The sequence below is a fragment of the Coregonus clupeaformis genome, chromosome 27, assembly GCF_020615455.1.
Source record: "Coregonus clupeaformis isolate EN_2021a chromosome 27, ASM2061545v1, whole genome shotgun sequence".
Taxonomy (NCBI): Eukaryota; Metazoa; Chordata; class Actinopteri; order Salmoniformes; family Salmonidae; genus Coregonus; species Coregonus clupeaformis.
Window position 1 is genome coordinate 21,444,090 of NC_059218.1, and position 26,264 is coordinate 21,470,353.

The window sequence follows — 26,264 nt, forward strand, 5'->3', positions numbered from 1 at the left end:
CCCTCCATAACTGTCTATAGCAGGGGTGTCAAACTCATTTTAGCTCAGGGGCCACATGGAGGAAAATCTATTCCCAAGTGGGCCGGACCGGAAAAATCATGGTATATATAACTTAAAAACAACAACTTCAGATTGTTTTCTTTGTTTTAATACGGGTGTCATTTCTCAGGCAGAAATGTAGATACAAATAATGAAATCCTGTTCCCCAAACAAGTGCAAGAACCACAGAGTCAAGAATAAGTTAAATATACAAATAAAATAAAATCAATTAAAAACAATAGCACATCAACATAAAAACATATAAACATAAAGCTGGAGCCTGAGGACAGTGTTCAAAAGCACAACATCACTATTAATCATAAAACACCTCAAGTTATTTGAAAGTTCTGAGGACAAAGAACACACAAACACACAATGCCTCAGTGATTCACAGAAGTATATCACAGATCACAGAACTATATCAGGGTGTCATTTCTCAGGCAGAAATGTAGATAAAAATAATGAAATCCTGTTCCCCAAACAAGTGCAAGAACCACAGAGTCAAGAATAGGTTAAATATACAAAGAAAATAAAAACAATTAAAAACAATAGCACATCAACATAAAAACATATAAACATAAATCTGAAAGTGTTGCTCAAACTCCCGTAACAGTCCCGTTATTTTATCTTTGAACCGCTTCATGTTTGCCACATGTTGGGTCGCGCACACATTTTTCAGACAGGGGAAGTGAGCTGCATCACCACCGGCAAGTTGCGTCTCCCACAATGACAGCTTCAACTTGAAAGAACGTATGCTGTCATAATACTGCGTGACAACTTTGTTGCGCCCTTGCAGCTGTTTGTTCAAGTTATTCAGGTGCTCTGTAACATCCACCATAAATGCAAGGTCCTGCATCCATTCTGCGGAATGAAATTCTAACACTGGTTTGCCCTTTTCTTCCATGAACTGTTCAATTTCTTCTCGTAAATCAAAGAAACGCCTCAGCACAGCACCTCGGCTTAACCATCTTACCTCAGTGTGGTATGGCAGGCCATAGATGTGGTCTTTCTCTCTGAGAAGGCTGTCAAACTGACGGTGATTCAGGCTTCTGGATCGGATGAAATTAACAGTTTGGATGACCACCTTCATGACGTTATCCATCTTTAATGACTTGCAACACAAAGCCTCCTGGTGCAAAATACAGTGAAAAGTCAAAAAATCACATCCTCCATTTGCAGATTGCACTTTCTCTCTGAACTTTGTCACAACGCCTGCTTTTTTCCCGATCATTGAGGGCGCACCATCTGTAGCCAGGCTGACAGCGCGGGACCAGTCCACTCCGACCCTGTCCAGCGCGCCGACGAGTGCGGTAAAAATATCAGCTGCTGTCGTTGTATCTGTCATCGGCACCAACTCCACGAACTCCTCGGTGACGGTCAATGTGTCATCAACTCCAGCGGATGAAAATGGCCAGTTGTGCAACATCTGTAATGTCCGTGCTTTCATCAATTGCAACCGAAAACGCAATAAATGACTTTACTTTTTGCTTCAACTGGCTGTCCAAATCCACTGAAAGATCAGAAATCCTGTCTGCAACTGTGTTTCTTGTCAGGCTGATATTTGCAAAAGCCTGCCGCTTTTCAGGGCACACAATCTCCGCTGCCTTCATCATGCAAGTTTTACAAATTCACCCTCACTAAATGGTTTTGAAGCCACTGCGATTTCATTAGCAATGAGGTAGCTAGCTTTCACTGCAGCGTCACTGATGTCTCGGCTGTGAGTAAACACAGACTGCTGTTTCTTCAGACCCGCCAACAGTTCATTCACCTTCTCTCATCTCCGCTGTCCTTGAAAGTTGTCATATTTGTCGGCATGAAGACTCACATAGTGGCGACGAAGGTTATATTCTTTCAGCACTGCAACATGCTCTGAACACACCAAACACACCGGGACATGTGCAGACAAAGAGGGAAGACAGGGTTAACCCTGGGAAATACGAGGAGCAAAATTGTAAGGAACATCTCTCAAGGAGGTTTAGGGTTAGCCTGGCACCCCATATCACACCCAGCACCTTCACCATCCATCACCTACAACTAATGCAGACAGTAGAGAGAAAATTGCTAAGGTTTAAAGAAGCCATGAAATTAGATGGTGATTCTGTAGACTCGGATGCCCCGAGAACTATGTGAATGGCCCCGAGAGACTAGTGATTCTGTGATGTTGCAATTTTTGCACTAGATTTGCTAGAGGAATAGTACAGTCATACAGTGAGTTAAAGTTGTTAAAGAGTATTCTTGTGTGTGTTGCTTAGGATAAACTGTGCATGAGCTGAATAACAGTAGACGTCTTCAAGTGTTTGGGTCAAGCAAGAGAGAACTGGTCGTTGTATGCAGCTGCTCTTGCCTAGACCGGTGGTGTGTGTGTGTGTGTGTGCCAGCCAGAAAAAGAAGTGGGAAAGATGTCTGCATTTAGAGGAAGCAAACATCTGTGGAGCTGCCAGAAAAGCCGATTTGGATTCTATCCACCAGCGTTCAGCGCAAAACAAACAGCAACACTGCCGTCAATGAAGAGCAAGAAGAACAGTTTGTCAGTGCGTCCAAAACAGCAGCTCACTGCAGATCTGAAAATGAACTAGGCACAACTTCAAGGATAAGAAACAAGTAAAAAATACCTTCTTGGAGACTTTGAAAACTGTTAAGAACCTTTAAGTACTCACAATCCCTGAGGGTCAAGTGGTGAAAATCGCTCCTGGATTCAGTCTGTGCTAATCAGTCCTCAAGGTGTGTGAAGGTGAAGGGCGGTAGGTAGCCTAGCGGTGGTTCGAATCCCAGAGCAAACTAGATGAAAAATCTGTCGATGTGCCCTTGAGCAAGGCACTTAACCCTAATTGCTCCTGTAAGTCGCTCTGGATAAGAATGTCTGCTAAATGACTTAAATGTAAATGCTTTCTAGTATTGAACTCCTGGTAGAGGACGTTTCAGCAGTGTCACGGGCCTACAGGAGACCATGTTAATGAGCTTTTCCACTATGAGCCGCAGGGTCACCTCCACGGCTACAGTGGGAACATGTGCCTGTGTCCGATATATATGTTTTCCACTAGGCTAATTCAATGTACCTTTCCTCCTAGAGATTCTAATCTGATATTAACACCAATGTTTCTCAAACATAAAGAGAATTTTAACAAGTTGACCATTCTTTTTGCTTCCAGGGGTTCGGTGCTCACTACTAAACAATTGAGTGCCACTCTGCCTGTCTGAGAGACTGAGCTTGCATTGAGAGAAAAAAAAATCAAATAAATGGGGAGAGAAATGAAGTGGACCAGGACTAAATTGAAATGAAGAGGCTCCCTCGGTGCTAATATGAATGCTCCTCAGGTATTGGATTTCACAGTGTACTCACAGTCAGCGATGTACTCTGCGGGTGTGGCGGGCACAGCTGGCTCTGCGGGTACTTCCTCTGGCTTGGTTGCCATGATGGCGGCTGCAGCAGCGGCGGCTCCGTTCTGTTCCTGACGGGTTTTCCGGATCAGCGCTGCCAGTGGATGGTCTGGGTCCATGACTTGGAGGGGCTACAACACAAATAGATTTGGTTAAAAGGCTTAGAACTACTGGTCAGCATAACCCCCAACATTTACATTTTAGTCATTTAGCAGACGTCCTTATCGAGAGCGACTTACAGGAGCAATTAGGGTTAAGTGCCTTGCTCAAAAGGCACAGACAGATTGTTCACCTAGTCGGCTCGGGGAGTTGAACCATTGACCTTTCGGTTACTGGCCCAACGCTCTTAACCACTAGGCTACCTGCCCCAACAATGGGAAGCTATAGGGGTGAAACTGTGAGACATCTCTGGCTGATGGAGAGGACGACAATTCAGGGCAGAGTAATGGCTGTAACTAGCTGATACATTTCTACTTATTACAACTAATTTATTATGAAGTGTGGACTAATATACTAATGGAATAATATATAAACATGTACACTGATGATTTATACAGGTGTTTCCAGCCTTATGGTGTACAATATGGTGTAATCAACAAGAGTTGGCATACAAGTTATGAAAACCCTTTAAAGAACAGACTTCAAAACATATAAATGAAAGATGGGACTCTTGATATTCAGGTCTAAAAGTAAAATGGGAAAAAAATACAATTTATGTTTAAAGGATTGAGCCCTTTGTAATTTGGAGTGAAAATCTGATCACATGTTGGTTTATTTAAGAGCCTTTTATCTCTTCATTTACTTTGTGAAATTCACTCGGAATTACAACAAGTGACACTGATTAAACATACAGAATATTAAATCAAGAGATGAGGAGAAAAATACTTGATGGTAGCTCATCCTCAACCACAACAAATAGGGGGGGAAAAATCTAAGCACTTTGAAGTGAGACGCTTTGAAATCAGGCCCAATTATGCTGTTGAATATAACAACTTAACAGTAATGTGTGATTAATTCAAAAGTCTATGGGCTTTTGAACATTAAAAACCTAACCATGGGCATAATTAGCAATTGGTTAAACCCTTTTTTTTTTTTAAATCAGTATAAGCCGTTAATAGACAAATTGTGGGTTGGTTTGAACGGGCAAAGCCAGTATGGATGGGAGATAATTGCTCTAGAAAGGCCCTGAGATGAACTAATTCCATCGTTTTATGGTTTCTTTCTTCCCTTCGCAGCCAAGATAACTATGTCTAAATAAGACAGAACAAAGCAATATGGTGGAGACTTTTCATAATAATTCTTTCTCATATCCAATTATCTCAGCTAGGGTTGGGCGATGTCAACCTTCGTGCTATCGTGATTATTTACTCATAAAACGTGAGACAAATATTAATTTTTTAACCACCGTTGGGCTATAACATTAAAATCACATGCTACAACTGGATGAATCATAACGAACTATGTTGTTGAAAGCCTGGGCAAATGCTAAGTGCAGGCAAACATGATCTAATATTCCTTTTGGTCATGCTTCAGCATGGAACAGATTTGTGAGGGTCTGTGCGGCGCGCACATGACAGAGCAAAGTGACAGATAACTGATGAGAAACGGGCTGTCTTTCGATAGTGAGTTAGGTTATAAATCATGGGCTGGATAGAAGCAAAGTCTACAGTTTTCAGAACTAACTAATAATTGCTTTATTTGCTTCATCGTCCTCTCTTAATATTGTTTGTTCAATCGCTCATAAGGCTGTGATTAAGAACAGTCTATGCCTAAGCCTATAGACTCCCGACTTTCATTCTTGTTCGTTTTGAAAGCGGCAACTTTAGGACAACACCTTCTTAGGCTATTAGAATATTTGGGAAATAGGCTACGTTCATAGCTTTAATTTGGACATTTGGTTTTCAACCTCGCATGGAGGGATAATTTATTTCTTAATAAGCTTAAACTTGTCATTCGATTTTTCTATAGGCTATTGATATTGTTTGTTCTATCATTATTATAGTCCCCTGGCTACCTTACGTTTTAAGGATATTCAAACAACTTTTTGAGATGGAGCTCATTAGATTCATTCATTGTTTGATTGGGAGAAAGCCATGCATGCATAAAATGATGAAAGCGTAGCCTAGCCCAAAGTCATACTCTTAGCCTACGTTTTTATTTTTTATAGCTAGACAAAATAGCTAAGGAGTGTCAAATATACAGTGTATTCAGAAAATATTCGGACCCCTTGACTTTTTCCACATTCTGTTACGTTAGTCTTATTCTAAAATGGATTCAATTGTTTTTTTTCCCCTCACCAATCTACACACAATACCTCATAATGACAAAGCAAAAACTGTTTTTGTGAGATTTTTGCAAATTTTAAAAAATAAAAAAAATGGAAATGTCACATAGTTCAGACCCTTTACTCAGTACTTTGTTGAAGCACCTTTGGCAGTGATTACAGCATTGAGTCTTCTTGGGTATGATGCTACAAGCTTGGCACACCTGTATTTGGGGAGTTTCTCCCATTCTTCTGTGCAGATTCTCTCAAGCTCTGTCAGGTAGGATGGGGAGCGTCGCTGCACAGCTATTTTCAAGGTCTCTCCAGAGATGTTAGATCGGGTTCAAGTCCAGGCTCTAGCTGGGCCACTCAAGGACATTCAGACTTTTCCCGAAGCCACTCCTGCGTTGTCTTGGCTGTGTGCTTAGGGTCGTTGTCCTGTTGGAAGGTGAACCTTCTTCCCAGTTTGAGGTCCTGAGCGCTCTGGAGCAGGTTTTCATCAAGGATCTCTGTACTTTGCTCCGTTCATCTTTCCCCTCAATCCAGACTAGTTTCCCAGTCCCTGCCGCTGAAAAACATCCTTCACCGTAGGGATGGTGCCAGGTTTCCTCCAGACGTAACGCTTGGAATTCAGGCCAAAGAGTTCAATCTTGGTTTCATCAGACCGGAGAATCTGGTTTCTCATCATCTGAGTCCTTTAGGTGCCTTTTGGCAAACTCCAAGCGGGCTGTCATGTGCCTTTTACTGAGGAGTGGCTTCTGTCTGGCCACTCTACCATAAAGACCTGATTGGTGGAGAGCTGCAGAGACGATTATCCTTCTAGAAGGTTCTCCCATCTCCACAGAGGAACTCTGGAGCTCTGTCAGAGTGACCATCGGGTTCTTGGTCACCTCCCTGACCAAGGCCCTTCTCCCCTGATTGCTCAGTTTGGCCAGGCGGCCAGCTCTAGGAAGAGTCTTGGTGGTTCCAACCTTCTTCCATTTAAGAATGATGGAGGCCACTGTTCTTGGGGGCCCTTCAATGCTGCAAAAATGTTTTGGTACCCTTCCCCAGATCTGTGCCTCGACACAATCCTGTCTCGGAGCTCTACGGACAATTCCTTTGACCTCATGGCTTGGTTTTTGCTCTGATATGCACTGTCAACTGTTGGACCTTCTATAGACAGGTGTGTCAACTGTGGGACCTTCTATAGACATTCCAAATCAAGTCCAATCAATTGAATTTACCACAGGTGAACTCCATTCAAGTTGTAGAAACAGCTCAAGGATGATCAAAAAAAATGTTATTTGTCACATACACGTGTTTAGCAGATGTTATTGCGGGTGTAGCGAAATGCTTGTGCTTCTAGCCCCGACAGTGCAGTAATATCTAACAAGTCATATCTAACAATTTCACAACATATACCCAATTCACACAAATCTAAGTAAGGAATGGAATTAACAATACATATATGGAAGAGCAATGACAGAGTGGAATGGACTAAGATACAGTAGAATATTATAGAATACAGTATATACATATGAGATGAGTAATGCAAGATATGTAAACATTATTAAAGTAACTAGTGTTCCATTTCTTAAAGTGGCCAGTGATTTCTACAGGCAGCAGCAGCCTCTAATGTGCTAGTGATGGCTATTTAACAGTCTGATGGCCTTGAGATAGAAGCTGTTTTTCATTCTCTCGTTCCCAGCTTTGATGCACCTGTACTGACCTCGCCTTCTAGATGATAGTGGGGTGAACAGGCAGTGGCTCGGGTGGTTGATGTCCTTGATGATCTTTTTGGCCTTCCTGTGACATCGGGTGCTGTAGGTGTCCTGGAGGGTGGGTAGTTTTCCCCCTGTAATGCGTTCGGCAGACCGCACCACCCTCTGGAGAGCACTGCAGTTGCGGGCGGTGCAGTTGCCGTACCAGGCGGTGATACAGCCCAACAGGGTGCTCTCAATTGTGCATCTGTAAAAGTTTGAGGGTTTTAGGTGCCAAGCCTCCTGAGGTTGAAGAGGCTCTGTTGTGCCTTCTTCACCACACTGACTGCGTGGGTGGACCATTTCAGTTTGTCAGTGATGTGTACGCCAAGGAACTTGAAGCTTTCCACCTTCTCCAATGCGGTCCCGTCGACGTGGATAGGGGGGTGCACCCTCTGCTGTTTCCTGAAGTCCACGATCATCTCCTTTGTTTTGTTGACGTTGAGTGAGAGGTTATTTTCCTGGCACCACACACCCAGAGCCCACACCTTCTCCCTGTAGGCTGTCTCGTCATTGTTGGTAATCAAGCCTACTACTGTTGTGTTGTCTGCAAACTTGATGATTGAGGTGGAGGCGTGCTTGGCCACGCAGTCATGGGTGAACAGGGAGTACAGGAGGGGGATGAGCAAGCACCCTTGTGGGGCCCCTGTGTTGAGGATCAACGAAGTTGAGGTGTTGTTTCCTACCTTCACCACCTGGGAGCGGCCCGTCAGGAAGTCCAGGACCCAGTTGCACAGGGCGGGGTGCAGACCCAGGGCCTCGAGCTTAATGATGAGCTTGGAGGGTACTATGGTGTTGAATGCTGAGCTATAGTCAATGAACAGCATTCTTACATAGGTATTCCTCTTTTCCAGATGGGATAGGGCAGTGTGCAGTGTGATGGCGATTGCATCGTCTGTGGATCTATTGGCACAGTAAGCTAATTGAAGTGGGTCTAGGATGACAGGTAAGGTAGAGGTGATATGATCCTTGACTAGTCTCTCAAAGCACTTCATGATGACAGAAGTGAGTGCTACGGGGCGATAGTCATTTAGTTCAGTTACCTTTGCTTTCTTGGTTACAGGAAAAATGGTGGGCATCTTGAAGCAAACGGTGACAGCAGACTGGGATAGGGAGAGATTGAATATGTCCGTAAACACACCAGCCAGCTGGTCTGCGCATGCTATGAGGACGCGGCTAGGGATTCCGTCTGGGCCGGCAGCCTTGCGGGGTTTAACATGCTTAAACGTCTTACTCACGTCAGCCACGGAGAAGGAGAGCCCACAGTCCTTGGTAGTGGGCCGCGTCGGTGGCACTGTGTTATCCCCAAAGCGGGCAAAGAAGGTGTTAAGCTTGTCCGGAAGCAAGACGTCGGTGTCGGCGACGTGGCTGGTTTTACTTTTGTAGTCCGTGATTGTCTGTAGACCCTGCCACATACGTCTCGTGTCTGAGCCGTTGAATTGACGTGTTTGGAACCTCTACCAGTCAAATTGCCAGGGTTAAACTCATGGCTACACTCGCAATGGCTGCCTGGTATTGTGATGCAAAAATATCCATGGTAATGTAGAATGTTTATTCAAATGATATTTGGAAACACCAAGACTCTTCCTAGATCTGGCCACCCGGCCAAACTGAGCAATCGGGGGAGAAGGGCCTTGGTCAGGGAGGTGACCAAGAACCCGATGGTCACTCTGACAGAGCTCCAGAGCTCCTCTGTGGAGATGGGAGAAACTTCCATTTCTGCAGCACTCCACCAATCAGGCCTTTTTGGTAGAGTGGCCAGACGGAAGCCACTCCACAGTAAAAAGGCACATGACAGCCCGCACTCAGACCATGAGAAACAAGATTCTCTGGTCTGATGAAACCAAGATTTAACTCTTTGGCCTGAATGCCAAGCGTCACGTCTGGAGGAAACCTGGCACCATCCCTACGGTGAAGCATGTTGGTGGCAGCATCATGCTGTGGGGATGTTTTTCAGCGGCAAGGACTGGGAGACTAGTCAGGATCGAGGGAAATATGAACAGAGCAAAGTACAGAGAGAGATCCTTGATGAAAACCTGCTCCAGAGCGCTCAGAACCTCAGCCCGGGGCGAAGGGTCACCTTCCAACAGGACAACGACCCTAAGCACAGCCAAGACAATGCAGGAGTGGCTTCAGGACAAGTCTCTGAATGTCCTTGAGAGGCCCAGCCAGAGCCTGGACTTGAACCCGATTGAACATCTCTGGAGAGACCTGAAAATAGCTGTGCAGCGACGCTCCCCATCCAACCTGACAAAGCTTGAGAGGATCTGCAGAGAAGAATGGGAGAAACTCCCCAAATACAGGTGTGCAAAGCTTGTAGCGTCATACCCAAGAAGACAAGGCTGTAATTGCTGCCAAAGGTACTTCAACAAAGTACTGAGTAAAGGGTCTGAATACTTATGTAAATGTGATATAAGTTTTTGATTTTTAATACATTTGCTAAAATTTCTACAGAACAGTTTTTGCTTTGTCATAATGGGGTATTGTGTGTAGATTGATGAGGGAAAAAACAATTGTATCCATTTTAGAACAAGGCTGTAACGTAACAAAATGTGGAAAAAGTCAAGGGTTCTGAATACTTTCCGAATGCACTGTACGTGTTCGTGAGAGTCTCACCTTTCCATAGTGGGGTCATATTAGCTACAGACGTTTTCGTGAGAAGACTTATTTTCGGGATGTCTCATGGTCTGACAAACATCCCTGTAAATCGGCCACATTCCACCGCAGATGCAGAAGGCTGCCATTGTTGGATGCGGTGGATTGAGATGCAGCCCATATCTCTAGCTTAAACAGATGGATTTTGATGGGGATTTTTGTATTATGCTAAATCGATTTTTGAGGGGGAGCGGACATCGACTAGGGGGTTTAACTGATATGGCTCATGCAATGGAATGTCTTTTTTGTAATGTCAGTTGAGTTGAATCAACAAATCACAGCACATATTGATGGTTACACTTCCTGCTTTTACTTCCTGCTTTACTCTTATGGGAACACTCGCAATGGGCACCAGTCCACCCATTATGCCATCATTGACTTGAATGGGGAAGCCCGTTCTCTTCATTCTATTTCTATGGCAGCACATGCAGTGAGGAGCGGTGGAGAGAAAATGTGTCTTAAAAAAGTATTCTTTAATTTTTGAATGGTTATTACGCTGACCGCAGTCATTTGGCTGACCAATAACAGTGATCCAAAATTCCATGACAGTCACAGCTATTCCATGACAGTCACAGCTCTAGTCCTTACCTTCATCAGCTCCTCAAGGCGAGAACTCTTCTTAGGAGCAAACAGGCTGGGGTGGAGGTAGTTACCATCCCCATCATCGTCAGAATCATCAGAATCATCAGAGACTATAGAAAGACATTGAAGTATGAAAACAGTTAATGTCTCAAGTCCTTGCATTCTGAACTCGGTTCATGTATTGTGTTGTTAACATGTATTCTGTGGCCCTGCTCTCTAAGACTTCCACATGTATTACGTATTAGGTAGTATGGAACTATGTATCCCATACATTATTTACAACACCTTCTATATGAACTCTTTTTGTTAACCTCTTTGACCCCTGTGACTTACCCTGTGAGTCCTGCTTGTCGGAGGCAGGGGTGTAGCGGCCCTCCTTCATGGCCTTCAGGATGTGTTTGTAGTAGGGGTTCAGGTAGTGTTCAAAGTTCAGGAAGTCAAACTGGGAGTTGCCAGACTGCTTGGCTTTCAAAACAATCTCAAACTGGGCCCCCTGCTGGCACACAAAGTTGGCGGTCCTCTCGATGATGGCATGGGTTTTGGTGGTCGCTGGCTGGAGAGGAGAGAGGAAGAGCACACACACTAAGTCAGCAGACAGGGCCGTTATCAATGAGGCAGGGCAAAAGAAGTGTGGGGTTAAGGATAGGTGACAACCTGTGGCAGTATGTATCAAGCATCTCAGGGAAGGAGTGCTGATCTAGGATCAGGTCCCCCTGTCCATTTAATATGATTAATTGTGGTCTAATAAGTAACGGTGATCCTAAATCAGCACTCCTACTCTGAGACACTTCATACATGCGAACTGTATTTTATAACTGAGGCACAAGAGAAAGAGCAATCACTTCAGAAGCAAAGATGAAAAAGTAAATACAACGAGACATGAAACTGGACTTTGAGTGTCTGAGTGTTCTTGGTGGGGCCAAATCAAAGTTCCCCAAATTCTATTTTCTAAAGACTGTAGCTGAGGTTTAATGGCTTCTTCACTTTAACACTCATTTACAAAATAGATACAAGATGGAAATCATTGGGATTTGATGTGATACATTATTCAATATCACTGCGTCTGTGTACTTTCAATGATGAATCATTCTCGTTAGTTACCATCAGAGTCCCAAAAAAGAGAGAGCAACAATTGTGAAAATCTGAAATAATGAATATTAAATGAAGACCTTTGGAGAGGAGACGCTAAGGCCTGCACTCAGTAGTAGCGTCCCTCTACACATACACTCCTAATGCATTCAGAGCCTCCAAGCGCTTGCGAGAGCAGAAAGCTCCGTAGCGGCAAATAACCTTGCAATTATGAAAATAAATGTGGAACCACTAACTTCTTATGGAGTCATGATACACAGAGAGAGAGCAGAGCGAGAGAGCTGATTCCTTCTCCCCAGGTTGTCAGACCGTCTGCCTGTGCTGCCTGAGAACTCACACTCGTGATAACGTGGGGGAAATACAGCCACATTTCCAGAATAATAATTCAGATCAGATATTCTGAGAATGGTGCCGGCTTTGACTAATTGACCGTTTCGAGGCAGAGCAATTGGAAGGGCTTTGCTGGGTCCCAAATCGAAATCTCATTATAAGGACACGTGGAAAGAAATCAGCAGGTAAGGATTCTGAGACGTGGGTGGGCCCATTGTCTCAGTGTGTGTCTACTCTGGACATCACAGAGGACGCTTTGACAGCCAGAGTGAGGGAGAACTCTGTCACATGCATCTTTATTGAATCACTTTGTGTGTGTGTGTGTGTGTGTGTGTGTGTGTGTGTATCTCTGTGTGTATGTCAGTGTGTGTGTGTTTGCGTCAGTCTGAAGTCAGATAGGGTGTGTGTGTGTGAGAATCGAGGCCATGCTGCCATGCTGTGATGAAAGCCTCCCCGTCTCGTATAAGAAGGAGCCTGCAGATGAAAGGCGAGCGGCAGTCAATGGGGGAAGCAGCAGAAGTGGAGTGGACAGTCTGTCCTAGTGGATTGAGATGCAGACCCCTGATACTGGCTGATGCAAACCAAGGCAGCACAGACTCCTCTTCTCAGTCTCCTCCCAGGCTCCAGGATGTGAGTGATGTCAATAACCTCATCCAGATCAGACACCTTATCGTTTGCCTCCGGCCTCACCACATGTCTGTCAGCAGTCTGATCGGCCTCACAACATCAATATTACCCTGCACACAGCCCTCACAAGCTAGGACTAAGTTCTGCTGGTATCTCTGCTCCCTTCCTATTCTCTCTCAGTGGCACCATAACAGGGATTGTTATAGAAAAGGAACCGTTGACCCCCTGACCCAACATTTTCAAATGTAGTTATGACTCTGATCTGCCCAAAACCGATTCTGCACCCCTGTGGTGCAGAATGGTTTAAGCATGAAGCAGTGGGACGTTGTGCAGGGCACTCACCAGCTCCACATCAGGGGGGATCGCCAGGCCCGGGGGTGCCACGTAGGGTTCCTCGCTCTCCTGCGGCTCTGCTTCTTCTGATGGGGAACAACCCACAAGGTCAGAGAGAGAAGAGGAGAAGAAAATAGATTAGAATTCACCCTAGAGTCACTGTGACACACAACCACTCAACGTTTCCTCCTCTCCTTCCTCTACCCACTCTCATCCGGCCACGTTGCCCGAGGCACTCAAAGTTTCAGCTTTACTTACTCTTAACTTTCCGGGAGGCCGCGGTCCCTGTCACAATTATTTACAACATCCAACCGCCTCCCCCCAGTGTGAAATAATAGGCAGACAAGTCAGCTGGAAATTAGATTAGAATTGTATGCGTTGGTTCACGGTTGGGAGGTTGCAGATGGATGTAGGGGGTAAGCACATGGCAGCCAAGGAGCCCAGCTTAGATTCCTCTTGCACCTTTTTACGGTTAATGGACACCACTGTTTGTGCTGATTTAATCAAGGGCTCAGCCGGTTGCCCGAGGTGTGCCCCTGCCCGACACCACAACAGAGCCAAATGATTGGTTCATGCTGAGAACTCCATCCTTGACAAATCGACTCCTCTCTTCTCCTTTCGTCTCTGTTAACACACAGTTGAGGGGGGTTGTACGGCTGAGTAATCCCAGGCAGCGCTGGGCCAGGTTACATGGTACTGATGACAGCACTCAGACACACAGCAGTAGTACTGTACCATCTGCTGAGGGAGGGGCACATGGGCATTGGCTAGAGGTGGGCGGGCGCGGGGAGGGGTGGTATAAGTGTTGCCAGCTTTACAAGGTTAATTTCCACGTTGACAATGTGTGGGCTAGTATGGTTGGGCTGATAGGGACATTGGGTCTTGATAGAAGCAGTGACCCGGCTGATAAATGGGCCTGGTACTTAGGATTTTTTCAACAGACATCAAGCTGCAGAACAGTATGCTGTTTGCGGTCTTATAAATGACTGTCCAATTAGAGGAGAGAGCCAGGCCTGGCGCGGAGTAGAGCATCCTGACAGCCACTATCATCATTAACACTCAGCATTAACACTCCAACACTCCCTCCCCCAGTGTTAGGCTGCCAGTCAAGATGTCGGACTGACATTGACTGTCACATCCAAAGCAAATACACTTTAGTGCCAATGAGGTAACAGATTCTCTTGCTAAGTGCCTCAGGCTTTGAGACAATGTCTCCTGCCGGTGAGGAGGCGGCCAGGTGCTTATGAATATGCATGAGCGGCAAGGCAATTACTTATTTGGACTCGGTTTACCCTCAATATGTGTGGATACTTGGACTGGCTGGTGCAGGCTGTCTCTGTGAAACCAAACAGGATCCAGGCCTTAGTATTCATGTGGTTAGAGTGTGGGCCAAAACAGGGCATAGTGGAGGGGCTGGAACCCAGTATTGGACTTCACAGGTGATTAACAGTCAGTACAGTAGCAAGCCAGTAAGCTATTTCACATTCAGAGCTGAATCTTGAAAAGTGTTCTTTTTTATAGCTCCAGGGCTTCAAGTAGTGGTTTATGTGTCTCCGGGGAGCCTGCCATGATAAATAATGAATCACAGGGTTTTTATTGAAGCTGATGTGCGAGCCTCTCCACCAGCGCATTCATGTGTCTAGCGTGTGTGTGTGTGTGTAAAAGTTCAGACACTTTCTCTCTTTCTCCTCTCTCACCCTCTAAGGGCAGGTCAGAGGAGAGATGTTCAGTGGTTGAAAGTGGTCAGGAGTTGTAAATATGTATGCGTGAGTAAACTATGAAATGTTTAAATCCTTTTGGACTGTAATGTGATTTATGGATTAAAATACAGTGGGGAAAAAATGATTTAGTCAGCCACCAACTGTGTAGGTTCTCCCACTTAAAAAGATGAGAGAGGCCTGTAATTTTCATCATAGGTACACGTCAACTATGACAGACAATCTGAGATTTTTTTTCTCCAGAAAATCACATTGTAGGATTTTTAATGAATTTATTTGCAAATTATGGTGGAAAATAAGTATTTGGTCACCTACAAACAAGCAATAATTCTGGCTCTCACAGACCTGTAACTTCTTCTTTAAGAGGCTCCTCTGTCCTCCACTCGTTACCTGTATTAATGGCACCTGTTTGAACTTGTTATCAGTATAAAAGACACCTGTCCACAACCTCTAACAGTCACACTCCAAACTCCACTATGGCCAAGACCAAAGAGCTGTCAAAGGACAACAGAAACAAAATTGTAGACCTGCACCAGGCTGGGAAGACTGAATCTGCAATAGGTAAGCAGCTTGGTTTGAAGAAATCAACTGTGGGAGCAATTATTAGGAAATGGAAGACATACAAGACCACTGATAATCTCCCTCGATCTGGGGCTCCACGCAAGATCTCACCCCGTGGGGTCAAAATTATCACAAGAACGGTGAGCAAAAATCCCAGAACCACACGGGGGGACCTAGTGAATGACCTGCAGAGAGCTGGGACCAAAGTAACAAAGCCTACCATCAGTAACACACTACGCCGCCAGGGACTCAAATCCTGCAGTGCCAGACGTGTCCCCCTGCTTAAGCCAGTACATGTCCAGGCCCGTCTGAAGTTTGCTAGAGTGCATTTGGATGATCCAGAAGAGGATTGGGAGAATGTCATATGGTCAGATGAAACCAAAATAGAACTTTTTGGTAAAAACTCAACTCGTCGTGTTTGGAGGACAAAGAATGCTGAGTTGCATCCAAAGAACATCATACCTACTGTGAAGCATGGGGGTGGAAACATCATGCTTTGGGGCTGTTTTTCTGCAAAGGGACCAGGACGACTGATCCGTGTAAAGGAAAGAATGAATGGGGCCATGTATCGTGAGATTTTGAGTGAAAACCTCCTTCCATCAGCAAGGGCATTGAAGATGAAACGTGGCTGGGTTTTTCAGCATGACAATGATCCCAAACACACCGCCTGGGCAACGAAGGAGTGGCTTCGTAAGAAGCATTTCAAGGTCCTGGAGTGGCCTAGCCAGTCTCCAGATCTCAACCCCATAGAAAATCTTTGGAGGGAGTTGAAAGTCTGTGTTGCCCAGCGACAGCCCCAAAACATCACTGCTCTAGAGGAGATCTGCATGGAGGAATGGGCCAAAATACCAGCAACAGTGTGTGAAAACCTTGTGAAGACTTACAGAAAACGTTTGACCTGTGTCATTGCCAACAAAGGGTATATAACAAAGTATTGAGAAACTTTTGTTATTGACCAAATACTTATTTTCCACCATAATTTGCAAATAAATTCATTAAAAATCCTACAATGTGATTTTCTGGAGAAAAAAAATCCTCATTTTGTCTGTCATAGTTGACGTGTACCTATGATGAAAATTACAGGCCTCTCTCATCTTTTTAAGTGGGAGAACTTGCACAATTGGTGGCTGACTAAATACTTTTTTTTCCCCCACTGTAAATTGTTTAAAGTGTGTGTGTGTGTGTGTGTGTGTGTTTGTTCACCAGTCTCCCTTTTGGCCTCCTCTTCCTCAGTGGGTTGAGAAGGGTCGTAGTAGTCTGCGCTGTAGCGGAAGCCCACTGAGTTATAGGTGCCTTCATCTGCCAGAGCTTCACTCAGACGCTTGTATTCTTCCTCTGTGTGGGTCAAACATACATAATAAAAAAAGAGTCATGAGAATGGCACGGTAGATTTAATGGAAAGCACAGTCATAGAAGGCTACTGTAAGGATTGCCTCTAGCATGAGACAAAAGCAGTGGATTCATTCAAAATCATCATTCCATCCATCCTAGCTAGTTTCAAGGATGTGAACAGTGTCGTAAGCTGAGAGCTGACATAATAGAAACTAAACCAGATGGAATTTTGTCTTACCTTACAAAACCCCACTTTTCTAATGCAATGTGTCTCATAGTTAAGGACAGTGAGGAATGAAGGACAAAATCACATCTAACATGATCAATATTTTTTATGTGTCTTGTGTTCCCACAATGGACAGATGGATAATTGCTAAAGCCCCACTACCCAAGGGCAAACCAGCATGAGGGGACAAAAGTAACACAAATTACATGATGACTCATGCAATCCTGTCAGTTTGGGAATTAAACACCATATTTCACTTAAACCCTTGGAAACTATTCAATTTAGTAAAGGTGATTCTTTATCTAATCGTTAGTGCTATTTCATTATAAGTAACAAACTCCTTGCTATAAAGTTTGCAGCATTGCTAAAATAACCTTAGGCTAGTCTGTGTTTGTAGCCTTAACACTAGAACCGCTAAAGCAGTCATTTTGACTGCTCATGATTTATTTACTTTTATTACTCTGACAATTATTTACTCATGCCCCCGTCCTTGAATTTAGCTAAATAAGTATATAACACTGCCGTTGTTAGAATCTTAAAATCACAAACAAAACTGGAGTTATCACCAGTTTGAGGAGGGCATGTCATTTTTTTGAATAGTTTTCAAAAACGATTCCTTCTCCCAACAGTAGGACCTGCTCCGCTCCTTCTTACGACAGTTGAAAGTGCAGTGCCCAGCTGATAATCCCCCGGACAATTGCCTCAAAACTGAACCTAAACTATACCGAAAATTATTTCACACATATAACAGATTAAATAAATTAAGTATGATGGGGAGAATGGGTGAGTTGATGAGCGAGGGGAAGCGAAATGAGCATAATAATGTAATCACCAATTGTGAATGAAGAACAGGGCGGGCCATTCTATTGTATTGATCCAGTCTAATTATAGGCCTAATCTTTAAATGGTTTGTACACTATATCAGTTCACCAAATCCAAGTGGTCTTATCAGTCTACTCTGGCCTCCTTGGAGTAGGCTACGCAGCGAGCGCGTGTGTAACTGTATATGCTGAACTGCTTTCAATCTCTGGGAAAAAATCAACATCGGGCAGCAGGCACGAGTGTCGGAGAATGTGATGATGCTTGTGGAACCTTACGATGACAAGGGGAGAAATGTCATCATGGACAATTTCTTTACTTCACTGTCATTGGCGAACAAGTTGCTTGCAAAGAAAACAAGTCTGGCCAACACCATGAACAAAGTGAGATGGGAATTCCCTCCCTCTGCGCAAAATAAGGCACCTGCACAGCCGTTGTACTCCACAACGGTGCTGAAAAATCACAACACAACAGGACACAATCAAGAGAAAATCGGATACAATTACGCACTACAACCAAACAAAGATAAGTCAAAGTGTGTCAAGCAAGTGAAAGTTAAGAAAATTATGTCAACTGTTAGGACAAGGGATAACAGCAAAATGAAATCCAACTGATGACATTGCGTGAAGATGCACAAAAGCACGAGCTGACAATAATTGACTATTTTTGACTGCTATCATATCGACACATATCATTATAATGCCATTATTGCTCTTGTGCTGAGTTTCACCATTTATCACGGCCACTTGGAGCTTATGATGGTTAGGCTACTGATGTTTTCATCATTTGATGCACGTCTTTTGACCATGCTTCTTGGTGGTTGAGGTATTTTTTATTTTGTCTCAATAAAAATGATCTGTTACCATGTCCCAACACATATGCTTTCTGTTTTATAGTTGTGATGGGTTCTAAACTTGAAATGTGAAATATCCTATGGAGAGGAGAAGGGCCACAGTCTAGTTTCAGTTGTTGGGTTGTAATTTGAAATACTTGCTAAACAAGAAGTTAATGGATATATGTACAATGAGGGAAAAAATTATTTGATCCCCTGCTGATTTTGTACGTTTGCCCACTGACAAAGACATGATCAGTCTATAATTTTAATGGTAGGTTTATTTGAACAGTGAGAGACAGAATAACAACAAAAAAATCCAGAAAAACGCATGTCAAAAATGTTATAAATTGATTTGCATTTTAATGAGGGAAATAAGTATTTGACCCCTCTGCACAACATGATAATAATAATATAATAATATATAATATGCCATTTAGCAGACGCTTTTATCCAAAGCGACTTACAGTCATGCGTGCATAATTTTTTTTTTGTGTATGGGTGGTCCCGGGGATCGAACCCACTACCTTGGTGTTACAAGCGCCGTGCTCTACCAGCTGAGCTACAGAGAACCACATGACTTAGTACTTGGTGGCAAAACCCTTGTTGGCAATCACAGAGGTCAGACGTTTCTTGTAGTTGGCCACCAGGTTTGCACACATCTCAGGAGGGATTTTGTTCCACTCCTCTTTGCAGAACTTCTCCAAGTCATTAATGTTTCAAGGCTGACGTTTGGCAACTCGAACTTTCAGCTCCCTCCACAGATTTTCTATGGGATTAAGGTCTGGAGACTGGCTAGGCCACTCCAGGACCTTAATGTGCTTCTTCTTGAGCCACTCCTTTGTTGCCTTGGCCGTGTGTTTTGGGTCATTGTCATGCTGGAATACCCATCCACGACCCATTTTCAATGCCCTGGCTGAGGGAAGGAGGTTCTCACCCAAGATTTGACGGTACATGGCCGTGTTTGGAGGAGGAGGAATGCTGCCTATGGCCCCGTCCAAGCATAATGTTTCCACCTCCATGTTTGACGGTGGGGATGGTGTTCTTGGGGTCATAGGCAGCATTCCTCCTTCTCCAAACACGGCGAGTTGAGTTAATGCCAAAGAGCTCGATTTTGGTCTCATCTGACCACAACACTTTCACCCAGTTCTCCTCTGAATCATTCAGATGTTCATTGGCAAACTTCAGACGGGCCTGTATATGTGCTTTCTTGAGCAGGGGGACCTTGCGGGCGCTGCAGGATTTCAGTCCTTCACGGCGTAGTGTGTTTTCTTGGTGACTATGGTCCCAGCTGCCTTGAGATCATTGACAAGATCCTCCCGTGTAATTCTGCGCTGATTCCTCACCATTCTCATGATCATTGCAACTCCACAAGGTGAGATCTTGCATGGAGCCCCAGGCCGAGGGAGATTTACAGTACTTTTGTGTTTCTTCCATTTGCGAATAATCGCACCAACTGTTTTCACCTTCTCACCAAGCTGCTTGGCGATGGTTTTGTAGCCCATTCCAACCTTGTGTAGGTCTACAATCTTGTCCCTGACATCCTTGGAGAGCTCTTTGGCCTTGGCCATGGTGGAGAGTTTGGAATCTGATTGATTGATTGCTTCTGAGGACAGGTGTCTTTTATACAGGTAACAAACTGAGATTAGGAGCACTCCCTTTAAGAGTGTGCTCCTAATCTCAGCTCGTTACCTGTATAAAAGACACCTGGGAGGCAGAAATCTTTCTGATTGAGAGGGGGTCAAATACTTATTTCCCTCATTAAAATGCAAATCAATTTATAACATTTTTGACATGCATTTTTCTGTATATTTTTTGTTGTTATTCTGTCTCTCATTGTTCAAATAAACCTACCATTAAAATTATAGACTGATCATTTCTTTGTTAGTGGGCAAACGTACAAAATCAGCAGGGGATCAAATACTTTTTTCCCTCACTGTAGTAGGAATGTATATGGTGGGGTCAGATAAGGGTGGATAGCTGTGGATTAGTGAGGAATGGGGGCCGAGGTCAGGTCACATGAAGGGGAAGGAACAGTTTATTACCCACATCATTTAACTTCCTGCGTAGCAATAAAGATCTAATGTTTAGAGAAAGAAGGAGACTTCACCTAAAGTGGGGTATATATATATATATATATATATATATATATATATATATATATTTATATATATATATATATACACACACACACACACACACACACACTAGTGCTGGTGGGAACATGTTTTTTGTCATTCAGCTGTTTGACCCATTGGGTGAATAAACTTGGTTTGAGCATTTCTTAGTTGTCCGTGAGTTGACTCTGTTTTTGTCAGAACCTAACAGTTGTAACAAATAAAATTGATTGAACATTTGAATTTTTACATATAGCCGTAACATAAACTCATGAAAATGCTAGTGTTACTTGAAATAAAATACAAATCGTATTCTAATGTTACCCAAGGCTTCATAAACAAAACCAAATTATTATTTTTCAAATAGCATATATAAAATATATAAATTATACTGTTAGAATGTTGCAGTCAGAATAACTGCTCATTAGCTTGAAGGGGGGGTCCATCGATGCCCAGCGGTTGTAGTGAATACAAATGTGTTTAAAATGATGGGCATTTCACCACTCAAGGCAATACAATATACATCTTTGGACACGAGAGGTACAGTGGCTTGCGAAAGTATTCACCCCCTTGGAATTTTTCCTATTTTGTTGCCTTACAACCTGGAATTAAAATTGATTTTGGGGGGGGTTTGTATCATTTGATTTACACAGCATGCCTACCACTTTGAAGTAGCAAATTTTTTTTGGGGTGAAACAAACAAGAAATAAGACAGAAAAACAGAAAACTTGAGCGTGCATAACTATTCACCCCCCACAAAGTCAATACTTTGTAGAGCCACCTTTTGCAGCAATTACAGCTGCACGTCTCTTGGGGTATGTCTCTATAAGCTTGGCACATATAGCCACTGGGATTTTTGCCCATTCTTCAAGGCAAAACTGCTCCAGCTCCTTCAAGTTGGATGGGTTCCGCTGGTGTACAGCAATCTTTAAGTCATACCACAGATTCTCAATTGGATTGAGGTCTGGGCTTTGACTAGGCCATTACAAGACATTTAAATATTTCCCCTTAAACCACTCAAGTGTTGCTTTAGCAGTATGCTTAGGGTCATTGTCCTGCTGGAAGGTGAACCTCCGTCCCAGTCTCAAATCTCTGGACTGACTGAAACAGGTTTCCCTCAAGAATGTTCCTGTATTTAGCGCCATCCATCATTCCTTCAATTCAGACCAGTTTCCCAGTCCCTGCCGATGAAAAACATCCCCACAGCTTGATTCTGCCACCACTATGCTTCACTGTGGGGATGGTGTTCTCGGGGTGATGAGAGGTGTTGGGTTTGTGCCAGACATAGTGTTTTCCTTGATGGCCAAAAAGCTCAATTTTAGTCTAATCTGACCAGAATACCTTCTTCCATATGTTTGGGGAGTCTCCCACATGCCTTTTGGCGAACACCAAACGTGTTTGCTTATTTATTTCTTTAAGCAATGGCTTTTTTCTGGCCACTCTTCCGTAAAGCCCAGCTCTGTGGAGTGTACGGCTTAAAGTGGTCCTATGGACAGATACGCCAATCTACGCTGTAGAGCTTTGCAGCTCCTTCAGGGTTATCTTTGTTGTCTCTCTGATTAATGCACTCCTTGCCTGGTTCGTGAGTTTTGGTGGGCGGCCCCCTCTTGGCAGGTTTGTTGTGGTGCCATATTCTTTCAATTTTTTTAACAATGGATTTAATGGTGCTCCGTGGGATGTTAAAAGTTTCTGATATTTTTTTTTATAACTCAACCCTGATCTGTACTTCTCCACAACTTTGTCCCTGACCTGTTTGGAGAGCTCCTTGGTCTTCATGGTACCGCTTGCTTGGTGGTGCCCCTTGCTTAGTGGTGTTGCAGACTCTGGGGCATTTCAGAACAGGTGTATATATACACTGAGATCATGTGACAATTAAATAAACTCCACCTGTGTGCAATTGAACTAATTATGCGACTTCTGAAGGTAATTGGTTGCACCAGATCTTATTTAGGGGCTTCATAGCAAAGGGGGTGAATAAATATGCACACACCACTTTTCCGTTATTTCTTTTTTAGAATTTTTTGAAACAAGTTATTTTTTCATTTCACTTTACCAATTTGGACTATTTTGTGTATGTCCATTATATGAAATCCAAATAAAAATCAATTTAAGTTACAGGTTGAAATGCAACAAAATAGGAAAAACACCAAGGGGGATGAATACTTTTGCAAGGCACTGTACTTTTGCATGGAACATCAGACAAGGACAGAAAGAGTGGTTAAAAGTACATGAAAAAAATTGAACATGAAGGCATGTTTATAACATTGTCCAAGGCAGCACAACTGATGCTGATTCCCATTGGAAATGACAAATTAAACAGTAAACATAGCCTAAGTCTCAACAATAGTCTATAATCAGTCATTCAACCAGACAGTGGTTGTCTGAGAAAATACTGAACATTTTATCATGGACCTCGCAAACCTACTTACTAGAGGGTCTGCATGCACTGAAATGACCCCCGTACTTTAGGCTGCTGAGAATCTACCCTCTCATAAACTCTCTCACCGTCTTTGACATAGCTTTACTACCAGACTTCTCTTTCCCATCCAAATAGGATTCAGATCAGTAGATCAGAATGTGAAAATTGAACCGAGGTTATTACCTAGGATAACATGGCCTTTCTGTTGCCAGTACAGAGAGAAGGGCACATTACCATACTGCAATCAAAACAACCTTCCAGTGCCTGAACACATTCTGTTGATGATGGAGGTGTTGCAGAATACATCATTGAAACAGCCTTTTGAAAGCTCATTCCGCTCAGTGAACACAAGGGGATTCATTCCATTATTCACTTTGGCACCTTATGTAGAACCTAATTGTTGCATAGTGTTTTTGTTCTCCTTTCAGGTAGAACTTCCTGTCATCTGAAACAGATGGCAAATGCAGACACTGAATTGAGTGATGTCCCCACATACTGATATATGTGTAATTGAAACGCATGGGCACTTCCTGAAATAATTAATTCACCACTGTCTTCCACAGCTTATCCAGATGAGCCGAGGCATTGTGCAGCAGTTCAGACACCACAGACAGAGTATGATGCCCCCAGCTGTGACTCTGATAGGCCTACCTTGTCTGGCTTCTTCCTCCAGCAGGTCTGTGTGCATGGCCAGGTACCTTTCCTCATCACACAGGGTCTCGATCCTGGCCTCCTCCTCGGACAGCTGGTAGTCTCTGTTCCACGAGCCCGCGTCGTACTCCGAGAGGTCATGTAAGTGACCACGCCCATCATACCTGTAGGGTGAAGAGAGGGGTTAGAGAAATAGAGCAAGCCAATTGTGAGAAAGGTCAACACACGGACCTACTTACCAACACAGGTAGGACCCTAAAACAACGAGTTTTTAACAACAAAACGTGCTACCTCAGTCACAAGTCTTTCATGAGGGAGTGTATGGTACTGGAACTGAGCAATCTCGTCACAATAAAGACAGACTAACCTGAACAACTCCTGACATAGGCTCTCTAGTGCAGTTTTCTGGCAAGCTTACTCAATGAATCTCATTGCTCTCTCAACAAATTGCTACGGAGCAACAGCCCTGCATGAACAGAAAAACAAACCAAAAGAAAACAACTCGCCTCTTACCTTACAGGGTTCAAGTTTCCCCCCTATAACACTCACCACTCCTCCTATATCTGTAAAAAAGGTACATCCACACAAACCCGAGCACATAAATACCTATCCGTAAGAACCCAAACGGACGAAATTTTCCTGCGTTCGCTCCTCTCTTCCACTTCTCCAGAGTTTCTTCGTCGAAAGAGAGAAGTGGGCACTGGGGTTGGCATTGGGGGGCCAGGCAGGACCCCTTAGCCTTAGGCTACTAGCTGGGGAAATAAGGGCTGGTTATGTGATAGAGAGAAACACAAATACATTGGAAACAAGAGACACGGCCAAAAAGATTAAGGTGGCTCAACGAGATCATGAAGGTCCAACATAATGTCACTCCCTTCATGGTTCAAGTGGGTTTATTTCCAAATAAACAACTACTTTTACAGGTCATCATTGCCAACATGCTTTACAGCCTGCAAGAAAATGTCATTAGAAAAGAACAACTGAAAGCAAAAGGGAAACAACAGAGCTGGGATACTTGGCAGGCATTAGTCAACAGTATAAGAACCTACATTTTGACAGTAATTACTGTGAACCACCTTATTTCACATATTTGACGTATAGCAGAAGTTTGGGTTGAATTTGCTGTGGTATTATCAACAAATTAGATTAGTAGGCGACTTGCTGGTAAGGTTTGAAGTTCTCATTTGAATGCAGTTTAGTGAAATGCATTTAGAGATCTTAGGTTGTTTACATCCAAATCGTGTTGGAAAGAAACTGAACTGAATATATACTTAACTGAATATTCTCATGTTGAAGCTACCAGAGCAAATCCAAATACACCAACACGCATAGGCCTCCCTTAAAAGGGCAATGGGCAGTTACATAATACTACATTGAATACAATATTACTAGTAGACTATCTATAGTCCAAAGCCCTGTAAACAAGTACATTGATTTATGACAATTTTTTAAGGGGCCATTTTAGACAACTGTCAGTCTCATGTAGAGCTTGTTCACTGTTGAAATATGACCCAACTTGTGGAGAACATAGCATCTTGACATGATGCTCTGCTACCTTTTGTTAATAGCTAATGCATCTTCGGATTCATGAGGACAAAACTTACATTATTAAGGAAGCTAGATAAATGGTTTGCACACAGTTATATTTTGGTAAACTACGCCTTCAGCAAAACAATAATCCGATCGGTCCCTTCGAAAGACAGATCTGATTAGGAAAGTTGGTTAGGATAACAATTCCGTCTAGGTTTGTTCAACCGACCTATCAATCAGGATGTTCTTGTCCCCCATCCATGGTATGAGCTGTTTGCCCTGCTCGTGGAAGTGAGCCCTCTCGTCGTCCCGGAACAGCTTGCAGGCATAGCCGAACACCAAAAGCTCGGCATATTTTTTGCTGTCGCTCTCATCCTTCTTCACCGGCTTGTTGTTGTGGTCCCTCTTGCCCCCGCCGCGCCGATACATTCCAAATTCGCACGTGAAAACACGTAAAAGAAATCTAGTGCGCTAACTAACGTTAGTTAAGTTATATCACTATCGTTCAATTATTGTCGTACTACAAAGTATTTCTTTCTTGTTTAAAAGAAGAGGTGCGAAATGCCACAATAAACATACTCACAAAACATATTTCTGACATGTGCAGCCATGTTGGAAAAGTTAGTAAATATGATTTATGATTCACATGTGTAGATTCGTCAATTCAACTTCCTGATGGAAAACATCACACGTAAATTAAACTTTTCATTCCCCTATATTCTGATGAGAAATAATAGTAATAATGATCTATTCATATTGATAATATATAACACAATCTGTAATTTTATTAGACACTACCCTCTCTTATTATATGTTGAATGCGCTACCATGTGATTGTGAAATAACTTTCGACAGAGACATGGCTACGTCATAAACTCATCTAGCCTGCATTTGCGCAACTGTTAATCTTGTGAAGTTATTTTAGAGCCAGAAGCTAAGTAATTACAAGTTTTATTTCATTAATAAGGCCCATGTATTTACAGTGAAAGATTCGAATGAAAACAAAGCTACTGAGTTCATT

The 26,264-nt window shown here is 43.3% G+C and overlaps 1 protein-coding gene across 3 annotated transcripts in view; it reads right to left on the reverse strand.

Annotated features, from left to right (window-relative positions):
* LOC121541621 (splicing factor, suppressor of white-apricot homolog) overlaps positions 1–25,849 on the reverse strand; it is a 132,648-nt gene extending 106,799 nt beyond the window's left edge. The window contains exons 1-7 of one of the 3 annotated variants that reach the window (XM_041850780.2): positions 25,473–25,849; positions 23,714–23,877; positions 16,521–16,652; positions 13,048–13,121; positions 10,993–11,212; positions 10,666–10,769; positions 3,380–3,548 (exon numbers count right to left, since the gene is read on the reverse strand). In XM_041850780.2, the coding sequence (XP_041706714.2) occupies positions 3,380–3,548; positions 10,666–10,769; positions 10,993–11,212; positions 13,048–13,121; positions 16,521–16,652; positions 23,714–23,877; positions 25,473–25,672 (1,063 nt within the window). In that variant the 5' untranslated portion in view covers positions 25,673–25,849. Of the gene's footprint in view, positions 1–3,379; positions 3,549–10,665; positions 10,770–10,992; positions 11,213–13,047; positions 13,125–16,520; positions 16,653–23,713; positions 23,878–24,319 lie in introns of all 3 variants that reach the window. The other 2 variants (XM_041850779.2, XM_041850781.2) reach the window with 2 other exon arrangements.
* Between the last annotated feature and the right edge of the window lie 415 nt (positions 25,850–26,264).